General features: G+C 43.2%; 1 protein-coding gene across 1 annotated transcript in view; it reads left to right on the top strand.

The window, feature by feature from the left end:
• The window catches only part of adamtsl4 (ADAMTS-like 4), a 55,802-nt gene that overhangs the window by 8,845 nt on the left and 25,574 nt on the right, over positions 1–21,383 (top strand). Inside the window, exon 4 of the mRNA XM_015950387.3 lies at positions 1–70. This exon is cut by the window's left edge and continues 585 nt beyond it. Within this exon, the coding sequence (XP_015805873.3) occupies positions 1–70 (70 nt within the window). The remainder of the gene's footprint in view (positions 71–21,383) is intronic.

Here is a 21,383-nt window from a genome sequence, read left to right as displayed (position 1 = left end):
CAGAGGAGAAACTCCCCGGACGTTCAGATGCTCGGGGTCTGAGAAGGAGTACCGTAGATGTTTCTCACAGGTAAGGACATCTTAATCTGCCCGTTTACACACCTGCACACTCGCTTCTCTCATCCTGTGGCGGGGGAGGATTTATGGGTGCACCACGTGTTGAAGCGAGCGGTTAGGTGAACGGAGGAGATGGAGGTAGATCATTTTCCAGCTTCCACACTAGCTGCTTGTCTTTGAGCTGTCACACGAAAACCGCCTGCTAGTTCCTCCGTTTCCCTGAGTCATGTTTAAACATCGGGTCAAAACCGGACCACACACCTCGTTTGTGAAGCTACGCCTGTGATGTCACTCTGGCCCTTCTGAATGTAAGCTAGGACCTGTGTGTGTTTTGCTGTCGGCCTGCAGTGATGTTTGAGGTTGCAGCACAGTAAGAGCTTTATCAGGAGTGAAGCGTCGATGTCATGAAGGGCAGTTATAAAGTTATATTTATAGTCACTCTGAGTTTTTCATGCAGGCTGAACATGAAAATAGTCTCCTACACCTACCTCCGGCAGTAGCTTCTGATAGAAAACAGACGGTGAAACTCTAGGATTAGAAAAGCCTGACAGATCTACGTCACACTGTCACTAACATTCATGGACTCACCCATCTGGACTCACGACGGGGAAGGCTGTTGTTGGTTTAGCGTCCAGGAAACAGCAGAGAACGTCTAGCTAGTAGAAGCTAACTGTTAGCATTAGCAACTCCACCACACAGCAGAACTCCTCCAGGCTTGTGTTATTTGTGGAGATAAAACGTCAACGTTACAGAGCAGACAGTCAGTGGTAGCCGTGTTGCTGTTAGCCAATCAGACTCGCGACTTAAGTTGAATCTGTTGACTTGATGATGACTTGAGTATATTTGATATTTTAGCACAAAAGAGGCCCGACACGGACAAAAATCATGAATCGTTCTTCGTTCTGGGTTTGATTTACTGCTGAATGCAGCAGCACTTTGTTTCAGTTGCACATCCTGCTTGTTTGAGCAAATAAATGAAGCTTTAAGAAGCTTTATTTCTGGAATTTGTTTATTATCATCGTCATTAAATTTAAGTTGGACAGATGACTTGATTATGACTTATATATGTACATATATATATGTATATATATATATGTATACATACATACATATATATATATGTATATATATATATATATATATATATATATATACACACACACACATATATATGTATATATGTATATATATATATATATATATATATATATATATATATATATGTATGTATATACACACACACACATACATATATATGTATACATATACAGTATATACGTATATATATATATATATATATATATATATATATATATATATATATATATATATATATATATATATATGTAAAATCAACAAAAATATAAACGCAACACCTTTGTTTCTGCTCCGATTTTTCATGAGAGGGACTTGAAGATCTAAAATTCATTCCAGATACACAATATTACCATTTCTCTCAAACACTATTCACAAATCAGTCTAAATGTGTGATAGTGAGCACTTCTGCTTTGCTGAGATAATCCATCCCACCTCACAGGTGTGCTACATCAAGATGCTGATCCGATGAGTAGTGCACAGGTGTACCTTATACTGCCCACAATATAAGGCCACCCTGGCATGTTCAGTTTTGTCTCACAGCAAAATGCCACAAGCATTGAGGGAGCATGTAATTGGCATGCTGACAGCAGGAATGTCAACCAGATCTGTTGCTCGTGCATTGAATGTTCATTTCTCCACCATAAGCCGTCTCCAAAGGCATTTCAGAGAATATGGCAGTACATCCAACCGGCCTCACAACCGCAGACGACGTGTAACCACACCAGCCCAGGACCTCCACATCCAGCAGGTTCACCTCCAAGATGATCTGAGACCAGCCACTCAGGCAGCTGCTGAAACAATTGGTTTGCATAACCAAACAATTTCTGCACAAACTGTCAGAAACCGTCTCAGGGAAGCTCAACTGCATGCTCGTCGTCCTCATCGGGGTCTTGACCTGACTCCAGCTCGTCGCCTTAACAGACTTGAGTGGGCAAATGCTCACATTCGATGGCGTCTGGCACGTTGGAGAGGTGTTCTCTTCACGGATGAATCTCGGTTTACATTGTTCAGGGCAGATGGCAGACAGCGTGTGGCGTCGTGTGGGTGAGCGCTTTGCTGATGTCAATGTTGTGGATCGAGTGGCCCGTGGTGGTGGTGGCGTTATGGTATGGGCAGGCATCTGTTATGGACGAAGAACACAGGTGCATTTTATTGATGGCATTTTGAATGCACAGAGATACCGTGATGAGATCCTGAGGCCCATTGTTGTGCCGCACATCCATGAACATCACCTTATGTTTCAGCAAGATAATGCACGGCTCCATGTTGCAAGGATTTTTACACAATTCTTGGAAGCTGAAAATGTCCCAGTTCTTGCATGGCCAGCATACTCACTGGACATGTCACCCGTTGAGCATGTTTGGGATGTGCTTGACCAGCGTATATGACAGCATGTACCAGTTCCTAATAACATCCAACAACTTCGCACAGCCATTGAAGAGGAGTGGACCAACATACCACAGGCCACAATTGACAATCGGATAAACTCTATGCGAGGAAGATGTGTTGCACTGCATGAGGCAAATGGTGGTCACACCAGATACTGACCGGTTCGGAGTCCCCAGACCCCCCAATAAAGCAAAAAACTGCACATTCCAGGGTGGCCTTTTATTGTGGGCAGTATACGGTACACCTGTGCACTACTCATGATGTCAGAACAGCATCTTGATGTGGCACACCTGTGAGGTGGGATGGATTATCTCAGCAAAGCACAGGTGCTCACTATCACAAATTAGACTGATTTGTGAATAATGTTTGAGAGAAATGGTAACATTGTAGCCTAGTGAACTAGACCAAATTCTTGCTTTGCAAAGTTTGGTCTAGGCATGCTCCATTGGAACCTCCACAGCTCCTACCAGGGCTCTGGCTGGCCAATCACAGCTCTCTAGAGGGGTTTCAAACACGTAAAGAGCTGTGATTGGTCCATAATGGTGGGCCAATCATAGTGCTCTATCTGCTTAGTGAGCAAATCACAGAGCTTTATCCGCTTTGTGGGCCAATCAGGGCACTCTATATGCCTGGTGGGTGGGATGATGCAACAGAGTGAAACAAGAGTATGTCACATTCATTGTCCAATGGAATGCGGAGATCATTTGAAAGACAACGGTAGAACCCGCCCCACAACCGAGAGCCGTCAATGGAGCGTGGCCAGACTAAATAATACATTTATTTAGTCTGGCTTGCCAGGCTAGTAACATTGTGTATCTGGAATGAATTTTAGATCTTTAAGTCAATCTCATGAAAAATCGTAGCAGAAACAAAGGTGTTGCGTTTATATTTTTGTTGAGTGTACATGTACATATATACATACACACATACATATACATACATATGTACATACTGTACATATATGTGTATATATACACATATATATGTATGTACATACATACATATATATGTGTATATATATGTGTTTTCTGCACACATGCCCTGAAGTGAGGTTTTTTTGTGTGTGAGAATATTTTTTCTTTGCTGTACTGATACTTTTACTTATCAGATCTGAGTTCTTCCGCTGCTTGTTTCCCTCCTCATCTGCCTTGTTACTGGGATGCACCTATCAAAGTTGTTGTAAGGAAAACTCGCAGTATCTTTTTTGTTCTGTTGTTTCTGCCCCACAACAGAAATATTATATGTCTCAGAGTTTGTTCCTGCATGTCACCTTTCCCCAGACCCCAAATTATTATTAATACCATTGCTTGGCCCTGTAAGCAGGGGCAGATTTAGGACTGAAGAAGATCCGGGGTAACACGCACTACTCTTTTCATAAAACATTCGGAGCATGAGCCCAAATAGCCGGGCCTACCGCCGCTCCTGCCTGTAAGTGTGTTTTTTTTGTGATTTTATTCTTCTGCACCAAAAACATGATTTTTTTTCAGATTAAAACTAAACTTGTGCACAGTGGACAGAAAAATACGTCAGTTGAAAAGAAAGAAGATCAAGGTCTATAAATACCCCTGGAGACACGTGAGGAGGGTTATTTATTCTAGTGGGCAGCCTGACTATCTTCAGTGAAAGCATAAGTTGAGATGATAACACAAACCACACACGATCACCCGCTTTGACATTTCAGCTGTCCTACAGCGCGTCTGCAGCCGGCTGTCATCAGACCGAAGAACACACTTGAAGTTGGAGCCAGGTCGGCACTTTTAGGCTCTTGACTTGTTGCAGAGTGGATAGTTTAGCTTCCTCATCCTGCTCCTGCCAGTGTACGAACGCTGAAGTACTCTGATTACTATCATTGCTGTTTTGCGAAAAGGTGTCTAATCTATTTTTACACACTACGCTTCTAGAACGCATCAAACTCAGCAGTTCAGATCGGGCCAGACAGGAAGTCAAACTCGAAGTGTGAAACATTGAAACTTACAAAATAAAAGTCATGTACAGATTTCCAGGCACTTAAAGAGCAAGTCACCCCCTACCAGATTCTTACTCCACTCCCACTTCCTGTTTGAAAAATGCAGCAAATGCTGTTGCCTAGCAGCCCGAGAGGGCGGAGCCGCTTACAAATACGCACACACATTCGCAATGACATTGTGACATCATATGGTACCAGCTAACGTTCTAGGGCACCTCTTAGCCAATATCGATGGCAGATTTAAATTCAAATGCAGTGCAGAGTTTTTACCTGATAACGGCACAACACTGACAGTTTTAGGCAGAAAATTACATTTTTAACTAAAATGCACTAAAGTGCAAAACTATTAACTACACGTGTCTGCAGCACAATTAGACACGCATTTATATAGTTTATCAGGAAAAAAGTTGATTTGGGGGTGACTTGCTCTTTAACTAGTAAAGAAACGTACGTCATTACCTGTGAAACCTCTGTAATCGAGGTTAGCAGAACAGGAAAGTAACCACAGACCTTCTTGCATACGTGCTGCCATCTTTCTCCTTGCCTGATATCTCCTGAACTGCCATAATCCCACGTGGAGTTGCAATTCTCTGGTTATTTCCTGGCCTCGTGGCACCAGCTGCGTGGAACGCGTTCACTGCCATTTTGCGTCTGAAACGCTCTCGGTGGGAAGGGAGCTCACAGGTAAAACAGGGCTTTTACGTCACGCGCTGCTAACGCCTCCCGCGGAAACCCTCCAGACTGAATCACTTCCCTCGTGCCAGAACTCAGTGGTTTCTCTCCAAACCTGGAGAAGAGGGGATCTTCAGAACTCGTCTCCTACATAAAACACTGTAGCAACTTGCAAACCAAAGCATGGAATCGTTAGATATGGTTCACAGGTGTGTGGTTACCACGGTAACCACAATGAGTAATCGGCTGCAGCTTTAACATTTCTGTTGATCCTGCTTTGTACTCATTGAAATGCTGTAATTGTATCCCGGTAGAGACCGTTGGAAAATAACTGCAACATTACATTTGGGGTTCTGAACGTGTTGTTGAACCTCGAAGCTCTGGCGGTAGCCGCACCGGCACCTTCTGATGTTTTCTTGAGGACCCTCCGAGTCCTCGTTGCTCTCTCTCCTCGAGTGTGCTGTTTTCTCGTCCCTCTCAGATATTAAAGCAGATTTGGTAGCTGGCAGTATTCATACGGTGTGTGTGCCAGCAGCACTAATATCAGTCCTGTGACGGCTGAGCTGGACTTATTAGGTTACATGTTCACTCAGCTTTAATCTCTGATTCTTGGTTTTATGTGTCTTCAGGATTGTTTTGAATACAGGACTTTGCACAGGCTTGCATACTCAACACAGTGTGTGTGTGTGTGTGTGTGCGTGTGTGTGCGTGTGTGTGCGCGTGCGTGCGTGTGTGCGTGCGTGTGTGCGTGCGTGTGTGCGTGCGTATGTGTGCGTGTGTGTGTGTGCATGTGTGTGTGCGAGCGTGCGTGTGTGTGTGTGTGTGTGTGTGTGTGTGTGTGCATGTGTGCGCGTGCGTGTGTGCGTGTGTGTGCGTTTGTGAGCGTGTGTGTGTGTGTGTGCGTGTGTGTGTGTGTGCGTGTGTGTGTGTGCGTGTGTGTGTGCGCGTGTGTGTGCGTGTGTGCTCGTGTGAGTGTGTGCGTATGTGTGCGTGTGTGCGCGTGAGTGTGTGTGCGTTTGTGAGCGTGTGTGTGTGCGCGCGCGCGTGTGTGTGTGTGCGTGCGTGTGTATGCGTGTGTGTGTGCATGCATGTGTGTGTGTGTTTGTGTGTGTGTGTGTGTGTGTGTGTGCGTGCGCGTGTGTGTGCATGTGTGTGCATGTGTGTGTGTGTGATTTAGAGGGTGAGCCAGACTGAGTGTGACACATCCTATTATCTATTAGGTGTGTTTGTCATAACACGGCATGCCTGAGGCCCACCGCAAGTGTGACTGGCTGTGTGTGTGTGTGTGTGTGTGTGTGTGTGTGTGTGTGTGTGTGTGTGTGTGTGTGTGTGTGTGTGTGCTTTTACTGTTGCGTTGCTGCAACAGGGAACCAAGAGAGGGACACAGGAAATGAGGAGGGCAAAAGGTGAATGTGTGTGAGCACAGGGTGATAGAGGAAGTGATGCAGTGAAAGAAGGTAGTGTTTTAAGGTGTGTGTGTGTGTGTGTGTGTGGGGGGGGGGGGTCGTGAGGGTGCGAGGAGAGAAAAGGTGGGGAGCAAAAGGAAGTGTGTTTCGAGTGTGTGTGGGCGAGCACAAGAGGAGTGTAACTAGAGTCGGAGTTATTCTGTCAGAGGGAAGATGGGAAGAAAAGGTGGAATTTGAGAGGAAAGTGTCTGGCCCAAAAAAGTGATTTGATGGCTGTCTCAGAGTAAATATTTACCCTGAACAATGAACGCCTCCAGCAGAGAGGTGTTTTAAGGCGGCCTAATAGCACCAGACTCGATGGTGTCTTTCACAGGTGGAGGCACGAGGAGCGGCTGAAGAAAGGCAGAAGCTCTGCAGAAACGCTCCAGTTGGATCTTTTATGAATCGACGTGTAGCTTTGCTGCATGTGTGCTTATCAAATTTTCTCCTAAGCCTGGACGGTTTCTTTAATTTCACAATGAAAGGTCCTTTTTTTAAGGTGGCAATTTAATCCAATACAGCTTCTCTCTTCACAGCTGTCCACGTTCATTTCCCCCTTATTAAAATCTCACTTTCCTCCAGGCGGTGTCACGTCGAGTTCAACCCAAGCCAAGTTGACGGAAGGAGAACATTCGGTTAACAAGATGTAAGGTCTCCCCACCCCCACCTTCCATGCAGAACCCCTGGAGCATGCAAATCCATCCAACCCTGCTTGGGTCCCACGTTCTCGACCTTAGTCTCCCCCCCCCAGCAGCTCGCAGTGAACTGGCTGTGGTTCCTTAATCATGCACCCCTCTTTCTCCTCTCCCAGAAATGCGAGTTTATAGGCAAACAGGAGTGTAAGTACCTTCACTCCGTGTGGCAACAGCATGGAAAGCCACCTCAGAGTTTCCTCGTATGAAGATAAAGATGGTGGAACGAAGTATTCTTGTTCTCCCAGGTCCTAAAAATGCAGTTATGCAAGAAAAATGTGCCCGTACAATCACCAACAACCAACTCCAGACCGGACTTTATTTCAGCTCCTTCCTCCGGTGTCATGGCCGGTGAGGAGTCACAGGATGAAGCACCGTTCTTGTCCTATCAGTGGGATTACAGCCTCTGGTTGACAAAAAGACCTACAGACGAGCTGCTTGAACAAATACTGAGGCTGTCATTTTATAAACCAACATGAAACAAATGATTAAAAAAGACTTATGAGGGAAACTCAACTTCAGGATCAGAAACATTATAATGAACAGTTATTTAGGTTCTAGGGAAAGACAATTTTACACTATTAGGCAACACTAACGTTATTTAAAGGGACATCATGGAAGTTTGACAGCCAAAACATGTATAGAAATAATAAATGTCTTCTTCATACGTTCTCCTGCAATGCCCTGGTCCTGTAGAATGAGCCCTGGCATTTTTACTGTGATTGCCTGTTTTTCTGTAAAATCACAGAAAAAGAGAGATGCTCGGGTCGAGCAGGCTGCTTCATGCGCGTTCACGCTCAGGCATCGCCCGTAGCATTTGCTATCCGTAGCTTTAGCAGCAGAGAGAGAGGCAGTGCCACTTTGTCGCTGTTCCTAACGCCTAGTGACAAAGCTAGCTACATTTCTGAGGACCCTTAGCTACTTTCTGTAGAACTTTCTTCTAGATATTTCCTGCAAATTAGCAACAAAATAGCCATTTTCACTCCGAACCGTACTTTGAACGTTGTTTCATCTGTCAAGTTACAGATACGAAAGATGTCACTGGCACTTTAGCTCACCTAGTAAGACATCGGACTCTCATGCAGGGGACTTGGGTTTGATTCTGGATGTGAACATAGTTCATTTAGAGTTTGTTTTTTACATTAATGGTATTTTTTTTTACAGTAAGATGCCCAAATTTTTATTTGAGACTCGCCAAACGGCATTGAATTCACAGATAAAAAAGTTGTGGGTTCAACTTTCATTTTGGAACAATTTTTCAAGCAAGGGAAGGGAATGATCTGAGCATGCAGGACTGACCCATCATAAACCTTTGTCTGCTGTGCTGAAGAGAAAGGTACAGAACCAAATTATTTAATTAATTAAATGCACGTTCTCCTGTCCTCCGCCGCCGCCCCCCCCGCCCCCCCACGTACAGCATGCGCGCCTCGTGCACGAGCCTACTATTGAAGCTGCCGTTACGCTTTTGGCCTGAGGGGGCAATCGCGAGCATAAAAATTCAAAAGTCCGTAAAGTCCATTTAAAGCATTATTAAGCATTAATAAACTATAAAATAAATAATTGACAAATGCTTAATCATATTATGTAATTTATTACAAAGCAGACACCTGGTCCTTTGTCCTAACCTTAAGGGCACTTAATAGTTAACAATAACGGGTAATAAAGGGACCCTTAGTTTATTAAAGACACACTCTGCAGTTTTAGCTTGCTTTTAGCACCCCCTAGCGTCGCTGAGTGTTCGTCTTTCCAACACCTTAATCTTACCGCTGAAACGTCTCCTCAGCCTTTATTAGTGTCTACAGGAGCGATTCATTACTAAATCAAACAAATCAGCTCTAACCCTAACCCTCAGTCCAACATGGACCGGCCTGCCACTCTGAAGTTGCAAGTGCGATATTCCGGCCAAAGAGGGCAGTGGGGTCTGAGTGACATCCTGTTAACCCGTAAAGCACGTACTGGCTCAAGAAAACGATTTTAAAAAGGTGAAAAAGCTGCATACTAAGGCTTTAATGCGTAATAATGCTCTAAGTAGTGTTAATAAACGGACCCTTATTGTAAAGTGTTACCCAATAGTTTAGTTAATTATGACTGAAATCAGCTATTTCATCATTTGTGTAAAAATGCAACCCAAGGAGGCGGAGCTACAGCTTGCTTCCATCTCTTCAATTTCTGATTGGCTACATATCACATTCAACGGGCAGCACGCTCTTCTGTCCTTGGAGAAAAACCAGACGCGGTGTATTATTGGGCCATGACAGTCCACCATGTTGAATATTCCCGATTTGTGATGGGAGCGCTCCCTGGCACAGGGTCCATTTGAGTCTTTTCCTTCTAGATTTCCTGCTTTTGAATCTAATCAAGCTTGTCTCCTGGAATTTTCCCATCGTTGAAACAGGAAATAAAAATAACAGGAAGCTTCATTTCTGATCAGATTTTATTGTCTCTAATGTCTGCTCGTTGGTCAGACCGTCTCCAAGATCCTTCTGGCTTAAAAAGCCTAAAAACACAAAGAACTTCACAATATTTCTCTTCGGAGACATGAAGCTAAACAGTACTTCCTGTTTACCTCCAACAGAGGCCTACAACCATTCAAGTCCTTTGCAGAATATGAAACCAGTAAAACATTTGCAATAGTCTGATCATCAACATGAGTAAATGGCTAAAAATGACCATTTTCATCAGAAAATAAACTTTTTCCCACAAAAATGACAGCGTGGTCTCTGTAAACAAACTTATTACTCATAAAGTTAAAAATTAGATTAATATGAGCGTCATCTTGCCAACTTTTTCAAAAGTTTTACTATTTATGGCAGGAAACAAAGCATCATTAAGAATAATTCAAAGCAGACTGCAGGGATCTGTCAATAACCAGACAAACTATTTCCTCTTCAACTCCTGCATTAAGCCAGTATTCGCTTCAGCTCTGAGCTAATCCTCCCTGATAATTTGTAAAAGCTGTTTTAGGCTGTGAGCATCCTGACAGGAAGTCTGCGGGCGTTCAAACCAGATCTGCACCAAGTGGCCAATAAGCCACCAGGTGGCTAAAAAGTTGCTGTTCCATGGCAACAACCTCAAAGGACGGACATTTGTGTGAGCTGATTGCAACTTTGTTGGGAGAAACTAACTTTTAAATGAAAGGTGGTGGTGTGGTGGTACGCTGACAGACTAAAGCTTGGTTTATGCTTGACGCGTTCACTTTCCGCTTGGTGATGCGGCTCGCAGATGGAACGCGCTTCACAACTCGCAGCGTTTATGGTTCATGCGGCTTGTCTCTGCGGTGAGCCAATATTCTCCCAAACTGTAGGGGGCAGCATGGAGCTCTATGGCATGCATCCAACACTACACCATAGTAGAAGTAGAAATTACTGTTTACAACATGGCATTCCAGCATTTTTAACAGCGTCCTCGTGTTTTCCGACAGTGCGAGCTATTTCTCTCCAAGAATTATTAACAACATGTTGATCTCGGTGATCTCTGAGAGCTGAATCATACACATGTCTGTATTTACCAACCTCTGCCATACTAGTTCTTGCCGGTCCGCCATGTTTTCCCACGTCCGACCGTCTGCATGGTTAGAAAATTTCCTAGGTGCGCGGTGCGGAAATTTTGGGCCGTGCGGAGGCGCAGTGGAGGGGCGTGGTTGTTAAAATGACGCAATTTTGCCGCGCGGAGCCGTGTTAACCTCGCAGACGCGTCAAGCATAAACCAAGCTTAAGAGGTTCGCTCTCAGAGAGGGGAGGTTCTAGGCCGGGGGTAGGGAACCCTGGTCCTGGAGAGCCCCTATCCAGCACGTTTTAGAGGTTTCCCTGCTTCAATACACCTGTTTTAAACCAGCAGGTTAGTAAGGGGCATCTGTGGAGCCTGATGAGCTGCTGACTCAACTGTGTTGAAGAAGGGAAACCTCTCCAGGAGCAAGGTTCCCACCCCAGTTAGGGAGCCACATTTGTAAGAAAACAGTACAAACAAACCTGTTAAAGAGCAAGTTCACTGAGAAGCAGTTTTTACTTCCTTCTTTCTGAAATATGATCAGTCACTCTGAGTTTCACATGCAGGATAAACAATAAAATAGTCTCCTGCATTAGAGCCCTGCACGGGCCCTAAAATCTGAGCCTGTGTCCGTCCCGGCCCGTGTCCGAGGTAATTACACAGTCGTTGGCCCGAAGCCCGGCCCTCGGGCCGTCTGGCCGGGTCGACCCGCGGGCCTAGGTCTTTAGTGCAGGGCTCTATCCTGCATTATCCGCTGAACCGTGGGGGGAATGCCCCCCCCCCCCCCCCAACACACACACACACTTTTTCTAAAGTCCATTTTTGTCCCCTGCACTTTTTACCATCCAAAAACAATCTTGCGCTGTATTAAATCGACTGGTTGAGCACTAGGACCAAGAGTTCAGCTAGAATCTGATGTCAATGAGCTAATTTGATCAGATATTCAAAAATAAGTGTAAAATGGTGACAACGAGTAGGAATGAAAATGACTAACAAGGTGAAAAACAAAGTTGATTTGCAAGTATTAGTTATTTGTTTTACTGCCACCTGTGTACTTCACAGTTCTGCATTCCTGACATTGCATAAAAGAGCCTCTAGGCTGTATTTTTTAATTTTGTATCGTTGCTGTACAGACACCCCCCCGTCCTCATGCCTGTTGTGTCCCCTCCACTTCTAAAGTCAAAACTATGCAATGCGCTGAAACGACGGGGAAACGCTCGATGTAGAAGAGACACCCAGCGTCATGTTGACAATAAGCATTCATGGACTCACCCATCTTGGCCACAACAGGGAAAGGCTGTTGTTGATTTAGAGTCTACGAGAGAGCAGAACACGTTTTAGCTAGTAGAAGCTAATTGTTAGCATTAGCAACTTCACCACACAGCATAACTCCTCCAGGCTTGTGTTATTTGCGGAGATAAAACATCAAAGTTGCAGAGCAAACAGAGTCAGTGGTAGAGTTGTGTTGCTGTAAGCCAATCAGAGGCGAGATGTCCAAAATATAAGGAAGTAAGACTCCACACTGCAAAAATTGATGTCTAAGAACATTTTAAAAAATAAAGTTTTAGACATTTTATCTTATTTTTAGTCTAAAAAGAAAATAAGTCTCTAAACATTTCATTATTGGATCATATTAAAGAATATTTACCTATTTTAAGTGATGCTATTTTTTTCATAAATTGATTTTTATTTGATTTTGGACTAAAAATAATAAAAAAAATGTCTAAAAATATTTTTTTCACTTTCTTAGAAATCAGCTTTTGCAGTGTAAATCCAAACCCAAATTAAACTAAATCTTGACAAAAACAGAGATGGGGGGGGGGGGGGGCTCCAAGCTGGCTTTCAGGGTGGCACTGGCCCCACCCTACTGCCGCCCCTGTTCTAAGGATGCAGCCACACACCACCCTGCTGAGCAACACGATGTCCTGCAGACAGAATAAATGCGACGGATCCTGTGGAAACCTGAGCAGTTTATGTTGCAACCAAGCCGACTGGGCGTCGTGGCGTCGTGTTGCTGCAGCGAGAGTGAGGTGATCTGGTCTAATCACAGGCCTGTTATTACATCACCGCTGTTAGCAGTGGAGCCACACTCCTTGACTTCAACTACTTTGAGCTGCTGTTATTTTTGTTTTCATCAGGTGACAAACAGATGTGTGTGATCTTTGCACATGTGGACTCCACTACATCAAACTGACCCGTGCTTTATTTGTCTGAGCCCTTTAACAAGCAGAGGTACCCATTTTTCTACAAAAACCAGGTGCTGCTGGCTCTGTCTGATATACGAGCTACTGTTCGCTCTGAGTTTCCCCACATTCTTTGTTTCATGTTTCTTTTCATCCCTCCCAGCCTGCCTGCTGTCAGCCCTCACTAATGCAGCACCTCCTTTTTCTCATTTTGGAGCCTTAACGAGTTAACCTCGTTGTCTTCAAACTGTTTATTTAACGTTTGCATCTACAAAACACATCATAAGGTTTGAGTTTAACATTAAAGCCAAAGAGAGCAACAGCTGGCTAGCTCTTTATTATCGGGCCAACACAACATATGCAAAACTCTGGCAAAAACAGCCGGATAACCGAGCACATAGCAGGGATGGCGCTTTTCTACGACAGCTGTACTACATTTAATTCTGCAGGAATGAAGCTTCACAAATGCTCGACACATTTTAGATGGCGGTTGTCAGTGATCAGTAATGTTTCTGTTTATTTCTAGTAAACCTGTTGGATTACAGCAGCTTCCAGGATGTAAGAATTTAAAACAAAAGTCATTTCATCAAATCTGCTCCTTCAGAAAGTCGAGGGTCGATCCTCCTTTCATTGAATCATCTCTCAGACTCAGTTTCTTATAATCAATAGTAATGAGAAGCAGAGAAAACAATTTTTATCAGTTTAAACGAGATAATTAGTCTAAGACGGGTCGTTTTTTACCTAAAAAAAGCTCCTTAAGTCCCCGGATTGTTCTGATTAGAGGCGGCTAGCTTGTTTCAGTCCTCAGAAATTACTGTGAGAAAAACAAAACCATGAGACGATTACCTCAGCAGCCAGCCGACTCAATTCAAAACAGCTAATTTAGAAACTTTTGGCATAAAAGTGGATTTTTGTGTATTTAGAAACTGGGGCGTTTTGTCGGTTCACTTATTGGTTCTGCCCAGAACGCTTTTTTCATGTGAATAAATGTAAGTTCGTTTGCAGTTGAGATAAACAGATGCTCCATCCAGTCACGTGTCTGGAAAATATTTCTTCCTTAAGTCATATTTTAAAGTATTTTAAACATGAAAGCAATCGTAATCCTACCATTAATCTCTCTGTAAGAATGCAGATTTTCAACTTTAATCTGCGTCGGTTTAATTTATTAAACACTGTAAACAAAATTTATGGAGTTGCACCAAACATCAAGAATGTCACAAACAAAAGCAGCAAAAATGATCCCATAATAAATCAGTAAGGATGAGAAAACATGGGAAACCCTCTCTTGTTTGTGTCTCAGCAGAAATGAAGCCACAAACAGCTTAAATCACGACGTGTGAGTCAATGAATTATTAAAATGAGCCGATCTAAAACAACTTTTAGGGCACCGTTTTTATAAATATATGATGAATATGACCAAACTGTGTTTGAGTCCTGATCCTGTTTGCAAAGATGGAGTAGTAGAAGCATTTTCACCTCAGAGTTGTCAGCTTGTTCAGCTAAATGGAGCAGAACGGAAGAGTGTCTTCAGTTTGGCTGCAACACTGACCGCTACTGGAGATCCTTCCTGCCAACAGCCATTGTAATATACAACAACTCTTTGATGACTTATTATTATTATTATTCTGAGCTACTACTGCAATCAATTTCCCTCTGGGATTAATAAAGTATTTTTGAATTGAATTTACATTACAGAAGGGGAGGGACGGGTGAAAAATCCGCTCAATCACGAACCAGGCCTAAATCTCTAAGCCAGAGGGCCACAACGTAAGCCTGTTAGCAAAAGATCGAACATAAAACCCAACATCAAAAGTCTGCAGGATAAACACATTTCATCGTTTTATAGATGCTGTTAAGGGTCGCACAAAATCATGGGCCGCACTTTGGACATGCCTGCTCTGAACCGCCCCATTAAGGTTTTTCCTGAGAACAGTGACATTTCCCACCACTCAGAGCTCGGTGTTGATCGATGAGCTGCTGCATTTCCTCTCAAGGACTCCTGATTTCCTTCTTTGGGTCCGGGCCAGGAGCTGGGTGGTTCCCCACAAAGTGCAGATGCTGTGGCTTCCAGACACGAGATTAGCTGGAGAATGTTAACAACTGAGGTTACGTTAACATGTCATGGATTTGTATGCGTGCATGCAGCGATTAGTGCATGTTAGTACCTGTTGATTTATGGCTGCAGGGGCCAACGGTCAGTTGTTTTGTCTGCAAAGTGCTGCAGTAATCCTTGAGGAATGACCAGCCAGCTTTAACCTGCACGTGCCATTGAGATGACGTGGTCGCCTCTCGTGGTGGATGAACCAGCACCAAGCAGAAGGACACCCACGTGTTGCTGACTTCCCTCAGAAAGCTTCACTAACTCAGTGTGTTTTCTGACTGTTTGGATTTCACGCCAGCATGCTTTGTGAGTTCAGTGCCTTTTGAGTTTGTGTGTGTGTGGCAGTTTGTGGGTTTGTTAGTTTCACATACCTTCACATACAGCATATGGAGTTTGCTGTCCTCGTTCTGGCAGTAAATCACATCAACAACCTCCACAGCTCCTGTAAAAACACTGTCTGTCCATCTTTCACCAGCTGCCTTCACTTATCTTCCACCTGGTTTCTGCTGCAATCTTCTTTCAGTCGTTCACCTCGTCAGTCAGCTCTGAAATAGACTTTTACATCTTTCACTTCATCTTTTGTTACTTCTGATATATTTACCCTAAAACAAGTGAGAATGTGTGTGTGTGTGTGTGTGTGTGTGTGTGTGTGACATTTAAAACCCAGCAGAGATCTAGCACTCACAATTGTTGCTCACGTCACAACAGGCTAAAACAGTGTAGTGTATGGTTCAACGCTATGCCAACTGTTTAGCTAAAAGATAAATCCTTTTTGTTCTCCTCCCTCCTCTTCCACAGTTAGCTTGAAGTTTACAGACTGACATTAGTTCAATGCACGTTGAGTTAGCATCCCAGCTAGGTTGGTATGCTAACACCAGGTGTACACACCAATTTTGGCTCTTTTTGAGCTGGCGTTCCTCTTGTGAGAGAATCTTTGAGGTCAGGGTGAGTTTTGCGTCATACATACAGAGCGTTACGAGAAGCCTTCGACACCTCACAACCAGCTCCCAATCAGGAATCGTGCAGTTGCACTAAAACAATCGTTGAGAGGGCATCACACTGTTGAAGCAGCGCTCCAACCCAAATGTACTGCTCACACAGCGCCTGCGTGCCAGCATGGCTGCCCAGCTTTTTTCATGTCAACACACATTGTTTCTATATGTTTTCGCTGCACACAGTGACAAGTTGTCAAGAAATCATGTTTGCCGTGTATATGTAAAAAAAAAAAAAACAGATCCCAAATCATTGTTTATTTCCTTTTGTCCTCCTGCAACCCACATAAACCCCCACATGTGCTACGGCAGGCTTGAATTACCTCACACAGTCTCAAAGTCCAACGTGTTGCGTAAAAACTACCATTTGTAGCATATTTTAGGTTCCGCGTGTAGCTACCACACGTGCAGTGTGAGGGTCAGGTTGTATCAAAGCACTGAGTTGTACAGTGTTAGAATTATGACTCATGAGTTTTGCATCCAGCAATCGTGCAGCTGAATGTTGCGAGTGAAATTAGCCTGGCTAAAGCTGACTGTGCATCAGTGTGCCACATCCCAGTGCATGCTGGGAACTGGGGCGCACCCTCGTTTATTGATAGCTCCCTCTAGTGGACACACGACTCTTGGTTTGTGTAAATTATCCGTTCTGTTGCAGAGGCCAGGGAAGGCACTTAGAGGAAATATAAATTATGAACAATTAACTACTTTCTATCATGCAACAGGATCAAATAGTCACATTTAAGCATTTCTTTAGATACTTAAAACTTTTTTAACCACCTACCCCAGCTTTAATGCCACGGTTTCAGACGGGATCCTCAGTTAAGGTCAGAACTTTCCCGTCCATCCAGTCTAATTTCTGGAGTCTAAAGTCTTTAGGGACAGCTTATCTCTTCCTACTGATAACCTTTAACATCTCTTCTTGTTTGAATTGATTGAAAACTCAATAAACGGTGCAACAATCACAAATTACTTTCTTTAAAGTGATGAAAGGATGCATGGACGTAGCTGGAATTTCTGCATCTTTTCTGTTTTTTTTTTACTGTTGCTGCACTTCTGTGCAAAAATCTTGAGTCATCCTTCATTTCGTTGTAATATTCATCCAAAGAGCCAGACTTTCATGTAGTGTTTGGTCCTTAGTGATAGTGTTTGAATTTGGCTGTTAATGCCTCAGGTTTTGATGTAGTTTGTGTTCATTTGCCGTATAAAGTTAGGGTTATGTCAGTTTTAAGTCTACAAAACAGATTTTAAGTCATTCATCTACTGTGTCCTCATGAATAAACTTCCCTCACACCCAACCTAAACCACATACTTGCATTGATCAGAGTCCATAAATACAAAATTTTAGTACCCAGGCTTTCTGGAAGGTCTATTTAGATTTCTTTAAAGTTAACAGCTGTTTTGAAGAAGATTTTTGTTGTATTAAGCCACTAAAATGTAGTAGAAATATCTAGAAATAAAAAACTCCTAACTTCACAAAACACTATTTGATCCATTTCTTAAATCAAACATATGTTAAAGTAACACTGAATAGTTCTTAAAACTTGAAGCTAGAGCTTTTTGTAACACGAGTTACGGTTAAATAACATGAGCTATGTGTTTAACTATGTTTGGGTTCATTCTGGACCAGTGTCAGAAAGCTCTAGATTGAACTACAGAGCCTTGGAACGATCAGCAGAGAAAAAAAATTAAAAACTTACAACCCTGCCTACCTAAAGCCGGCTTCGTGTAGTGCACAAGCGCACCTTAATTAGGCCCCAAATGAATTAAAACAAAATTAGGAGACCAGTCAAAATCCCATAAAGGATTTATCAGAGCATTAAAGAATGTCTGCTTCTGGTTTTCAGTTCACTCTCCCTTGGTGGGAGAAACCAGAGTCCCTTGTGTGTGTTTGTAATTTGTTTCCACTGGTTCCAACACTACCCGGGTAGATTTTCAAGTGTTAGTCTTATCTGTGTCAAAGTGAAATGATGTTTCTGAAGTCTTCTGGAGGCGGATTCCATGGCTGATCAGTCCGTATTCTGGTCCGTCTACAGTCGCTCTCCTTTGGGTTGGCTCGCCACTGAACCCTCAAGGTTCAGATCTTGAATGATCCAGTCCTGATCAAAAACCAACCGCAAATTGTGGTGAGACAGCTTGCTACGCTGAAACAGCATCTCACAGCCGAATTTTACTCAAGAGTGCAGATCCAGGATTGTTCAGTTAGTTTCGGCAGTTGTTTCCCGGGCAACAGCTACCATAACAGGAAAAAGTGACCGAACTGAAATAGCCGTCCCAAAACGTGTACGCCGCCTGCTAGCAGAGTGGGGAATTACAACTATAAACCACATATTCAACATCAGAACCCACATGTCTCTTGTGGGTTACATTCATTGATCTCAGCGATTGTTGAGTTAGAAACTTGACCAGTTTCATATCTGACACCACTCTGCAGCCCTCTGCTGACCAACAATCACACTTGATAGTTTTGTGGAGCGGGTAGGTTCTCTATAGGCGGATCTCTTTACCTGCCGGATCTCTTTACCTGCTTTATGGCTGTTAGCTGTTATGCTAGCAGTTAGCTTTTTCAGTTCATTGATCGTCAATAAAAAGCACAAGTAGAAAAAATAACAAGTTTGCTTTTTCTGTTGGCATCATGGAAGTAAAAGTAAAGAGTAATGTCTTTGGAGGTGAAGCAACGAGCTAAAACCAGAGTGAACATTGGTGCAGCCTACGCTAGTTTGAGGGAGCTAAAGGAGGCTACAAAATCACAAACTGATGGTGATCTGGCTTTGTTGCTACTGGACTTGTAAGTAATGACGTTTTTTGTGCAACTGTGTTGATCTTTTTACTTTATGGTTTATTTTAGTATCAGTTGGCTCATGTTAGCGTTAGCTCGTTGTTGGCTCTAGCTACAGCAGGCTACAGCAGGGTTGTTTACCACAGTTGTAATTCCACTTTCCACCAGTAGGGCGGAAGAGCACCTGAGGAGAGAACCTGCTCTGTGTGACAGCTATTAATACTTCACTTTGATTTCCTACATGCTGTTAGCAGAACAGAATCAAATACACAAGATGGAGGATGATTGATCTTTCAGGCCCTGCTTTGGGTTTTTAGTGGATTTCTTATTTTCTTAAAGATGTGACATTCAGGTGCTGCTCATCAGCTGAAATTAGTTTTATGGTCCTGACTTGTCTTCTTTTGTCCTCCACTTCCTTTGTTTTCCAAGCACCCACTTCCTAATGTTTTGTCATTTCAGTTAAAGTCCAAAGACTAACTTTCCGTAAAAGCAGATTGATCAAGCTTATTTTAAAATATATTTCTATCTTCAGTCCTTCGGTCTGACTCCTTGGAAGCAAAAATAAAAAGATCTTAGGGATGATTTCAGACTTTTGCCTAGTGCTGTACTTTAGAGGGTATGGAGATCTTACAGTGACACGCACATTCTCCCGCAGAACCATGAAAGACAAGTAAACACGTCTTCTCATGTCTGTTTGTACGAATGAATCACCTCCACTTATCTTCCTGATGCTTTTACACACCCTGAACTCTGTCGGAAGGAGAAATCACTCACAGTGTACTTCAGCTGTAATACACTGTACATATTACCAAATATGTAGGGTCAGCATACATATGTGTTTTGGGTGCTTTTTAAGCTCAATATACTATTCTACATTTGACCAATAAGATGTGAAGTTCTATATAAATATGGAAATCCAACCTGATTGGTCTTAAAGGGTTTAAGCAGAAGAATTAAGATTTTTTGTTTATTCAGGGATTGTAAGTACACTTCGTATTAAAGGGACTTGTCGGACTTTTGAATTTTCATGCTCGCGATTGCCCCCTCAGGCCAAAAGCGTAACAGCAGCTTCAGTAGTAGGCTCGTGCACGAGGCGCGCATGCTGTACATTCACATTGCTTAATGAAAATAGCAGCTAAGACAGTCCCTTGTGTGTGTGTGTGTGTGTGTGTGTGTGTGTGTGTGTGTGTGTGTGTGTGTGTGTGTGTGTGTGTGGCCCTAAGGACAGAAGAACACAGCAAATTAATAAAAATAATGTGCCTCTGTCTCTGCAGCTGCACTTTCTCATCGGCCGGCCGAACATGCAGTGTGTGTGTGTGTGTGTGTGTGTGTGTGTGTGTGTGTGTGTGTGTGTGTGTGTGTGTGTGTGTGTGTGTGTGTGTGTGTGTGTGTGTGTGTGTGTGTGTGTGTGTGTGTGTGGCCCGGAGGACAGAGGACAGGAGAACGCGCAGCTAATTAATTACATAATTTGGTTCTGTACCTTTCTCTTCAGCACAGTCGACAAAGGTTTATGATGGGTCAGTCCTCCTGCATGCTCAGATCATTCCCTTCCCTTGCTTGAAAAATTGTTCCAAAATGAAAGTTGAACCCACAACTTTTTTATCTGTGAATTCAATGCCGTTCGGCGAGTCTCAAATAACAACTTGGGCGTCTTTTTACTGTAAAAAAAATATACCATTAACGTAAAAAAAAAACTTCAAATAAAGTATGTTCACATCCAAACTCAAACCCAGGTCTTCTGCATGAGTCAAACAGCTTACAAGGTGAGCTACACACCAGTAATGTTCTATGTATCTGTAACATTTACATCCTTGATGACAGCTGAAACAACGTCAAACCAAAGAACGGTTCAGATCAAAAATGGCTGTTTTGTTGCTAATTTGCAGGAAATATCTAGAAGAAAGTTCTACAGAAAGTAGCTAAGGGTCCTCAGAAATGTAGCTAGCTTTGTCACTAGGCGTTAGGAACAGCGACAAAGTGGCACTGCCTCTCTCTCTGCTGCTAAAGCTACGGATAGCAAATGCTACGGGCTATGCCTGAGCGTGAACGCGCATGAAGCAGCCTGCTCGACCCGAGCATCTCTCTTTTTCTGTGATTTTACAGAAAAACAGGCAATCACAGTAAAAATGCCAGGGCTCATTCTACAGGACCAGGGCATTGCAGGAGAATGTATGAAGAAGACATTTATTATTTCTATACATGTTTTGGCTGTCAAACTTCCTTAGAGTCCCTTTAATTCAGACAAAGTCAAGTTTATAAGAAGTAAGAAATTTACTTTCTAAACAAATTATACGACGTGCCAACTAGGAAACTATGAGGTTATGAGTGTATGAGGTAGAGTAATATGATGTTATCAGAACCCTCGTATCTGGAAGGAACTGAGTTCTGAGTGTGATTAAATTTGGTATGCATTAATCTAGAAAGTTGATTTCTAATAAAACGGCATCAGATGCAATCTGTCGCGCCTACGTACCCTTTATCGGAGACCCCCTTGGTAGATCCAGAATGTCAGGAAGCCCGGTGGAC

Source organism: Nothobranchius furzeri, chromosome 5, assembly GCF_043380555.1.
Source record: "Nothobranchius furzeri strain GRZ-AD chromosome 5, NfurGRZ-RIMD1, whole genome shotgun sequence".
Lineage (NCBI taxonomy): Eukaryota > Metazoa > Chordata > Actinopteri > Cyprinodontiformes > Nothobranchiidae > Nothobranchius > Nothobranchius furzeri.
This window is presented reverse-complemented; position numbering and strand designations above follow the sequence as displayed.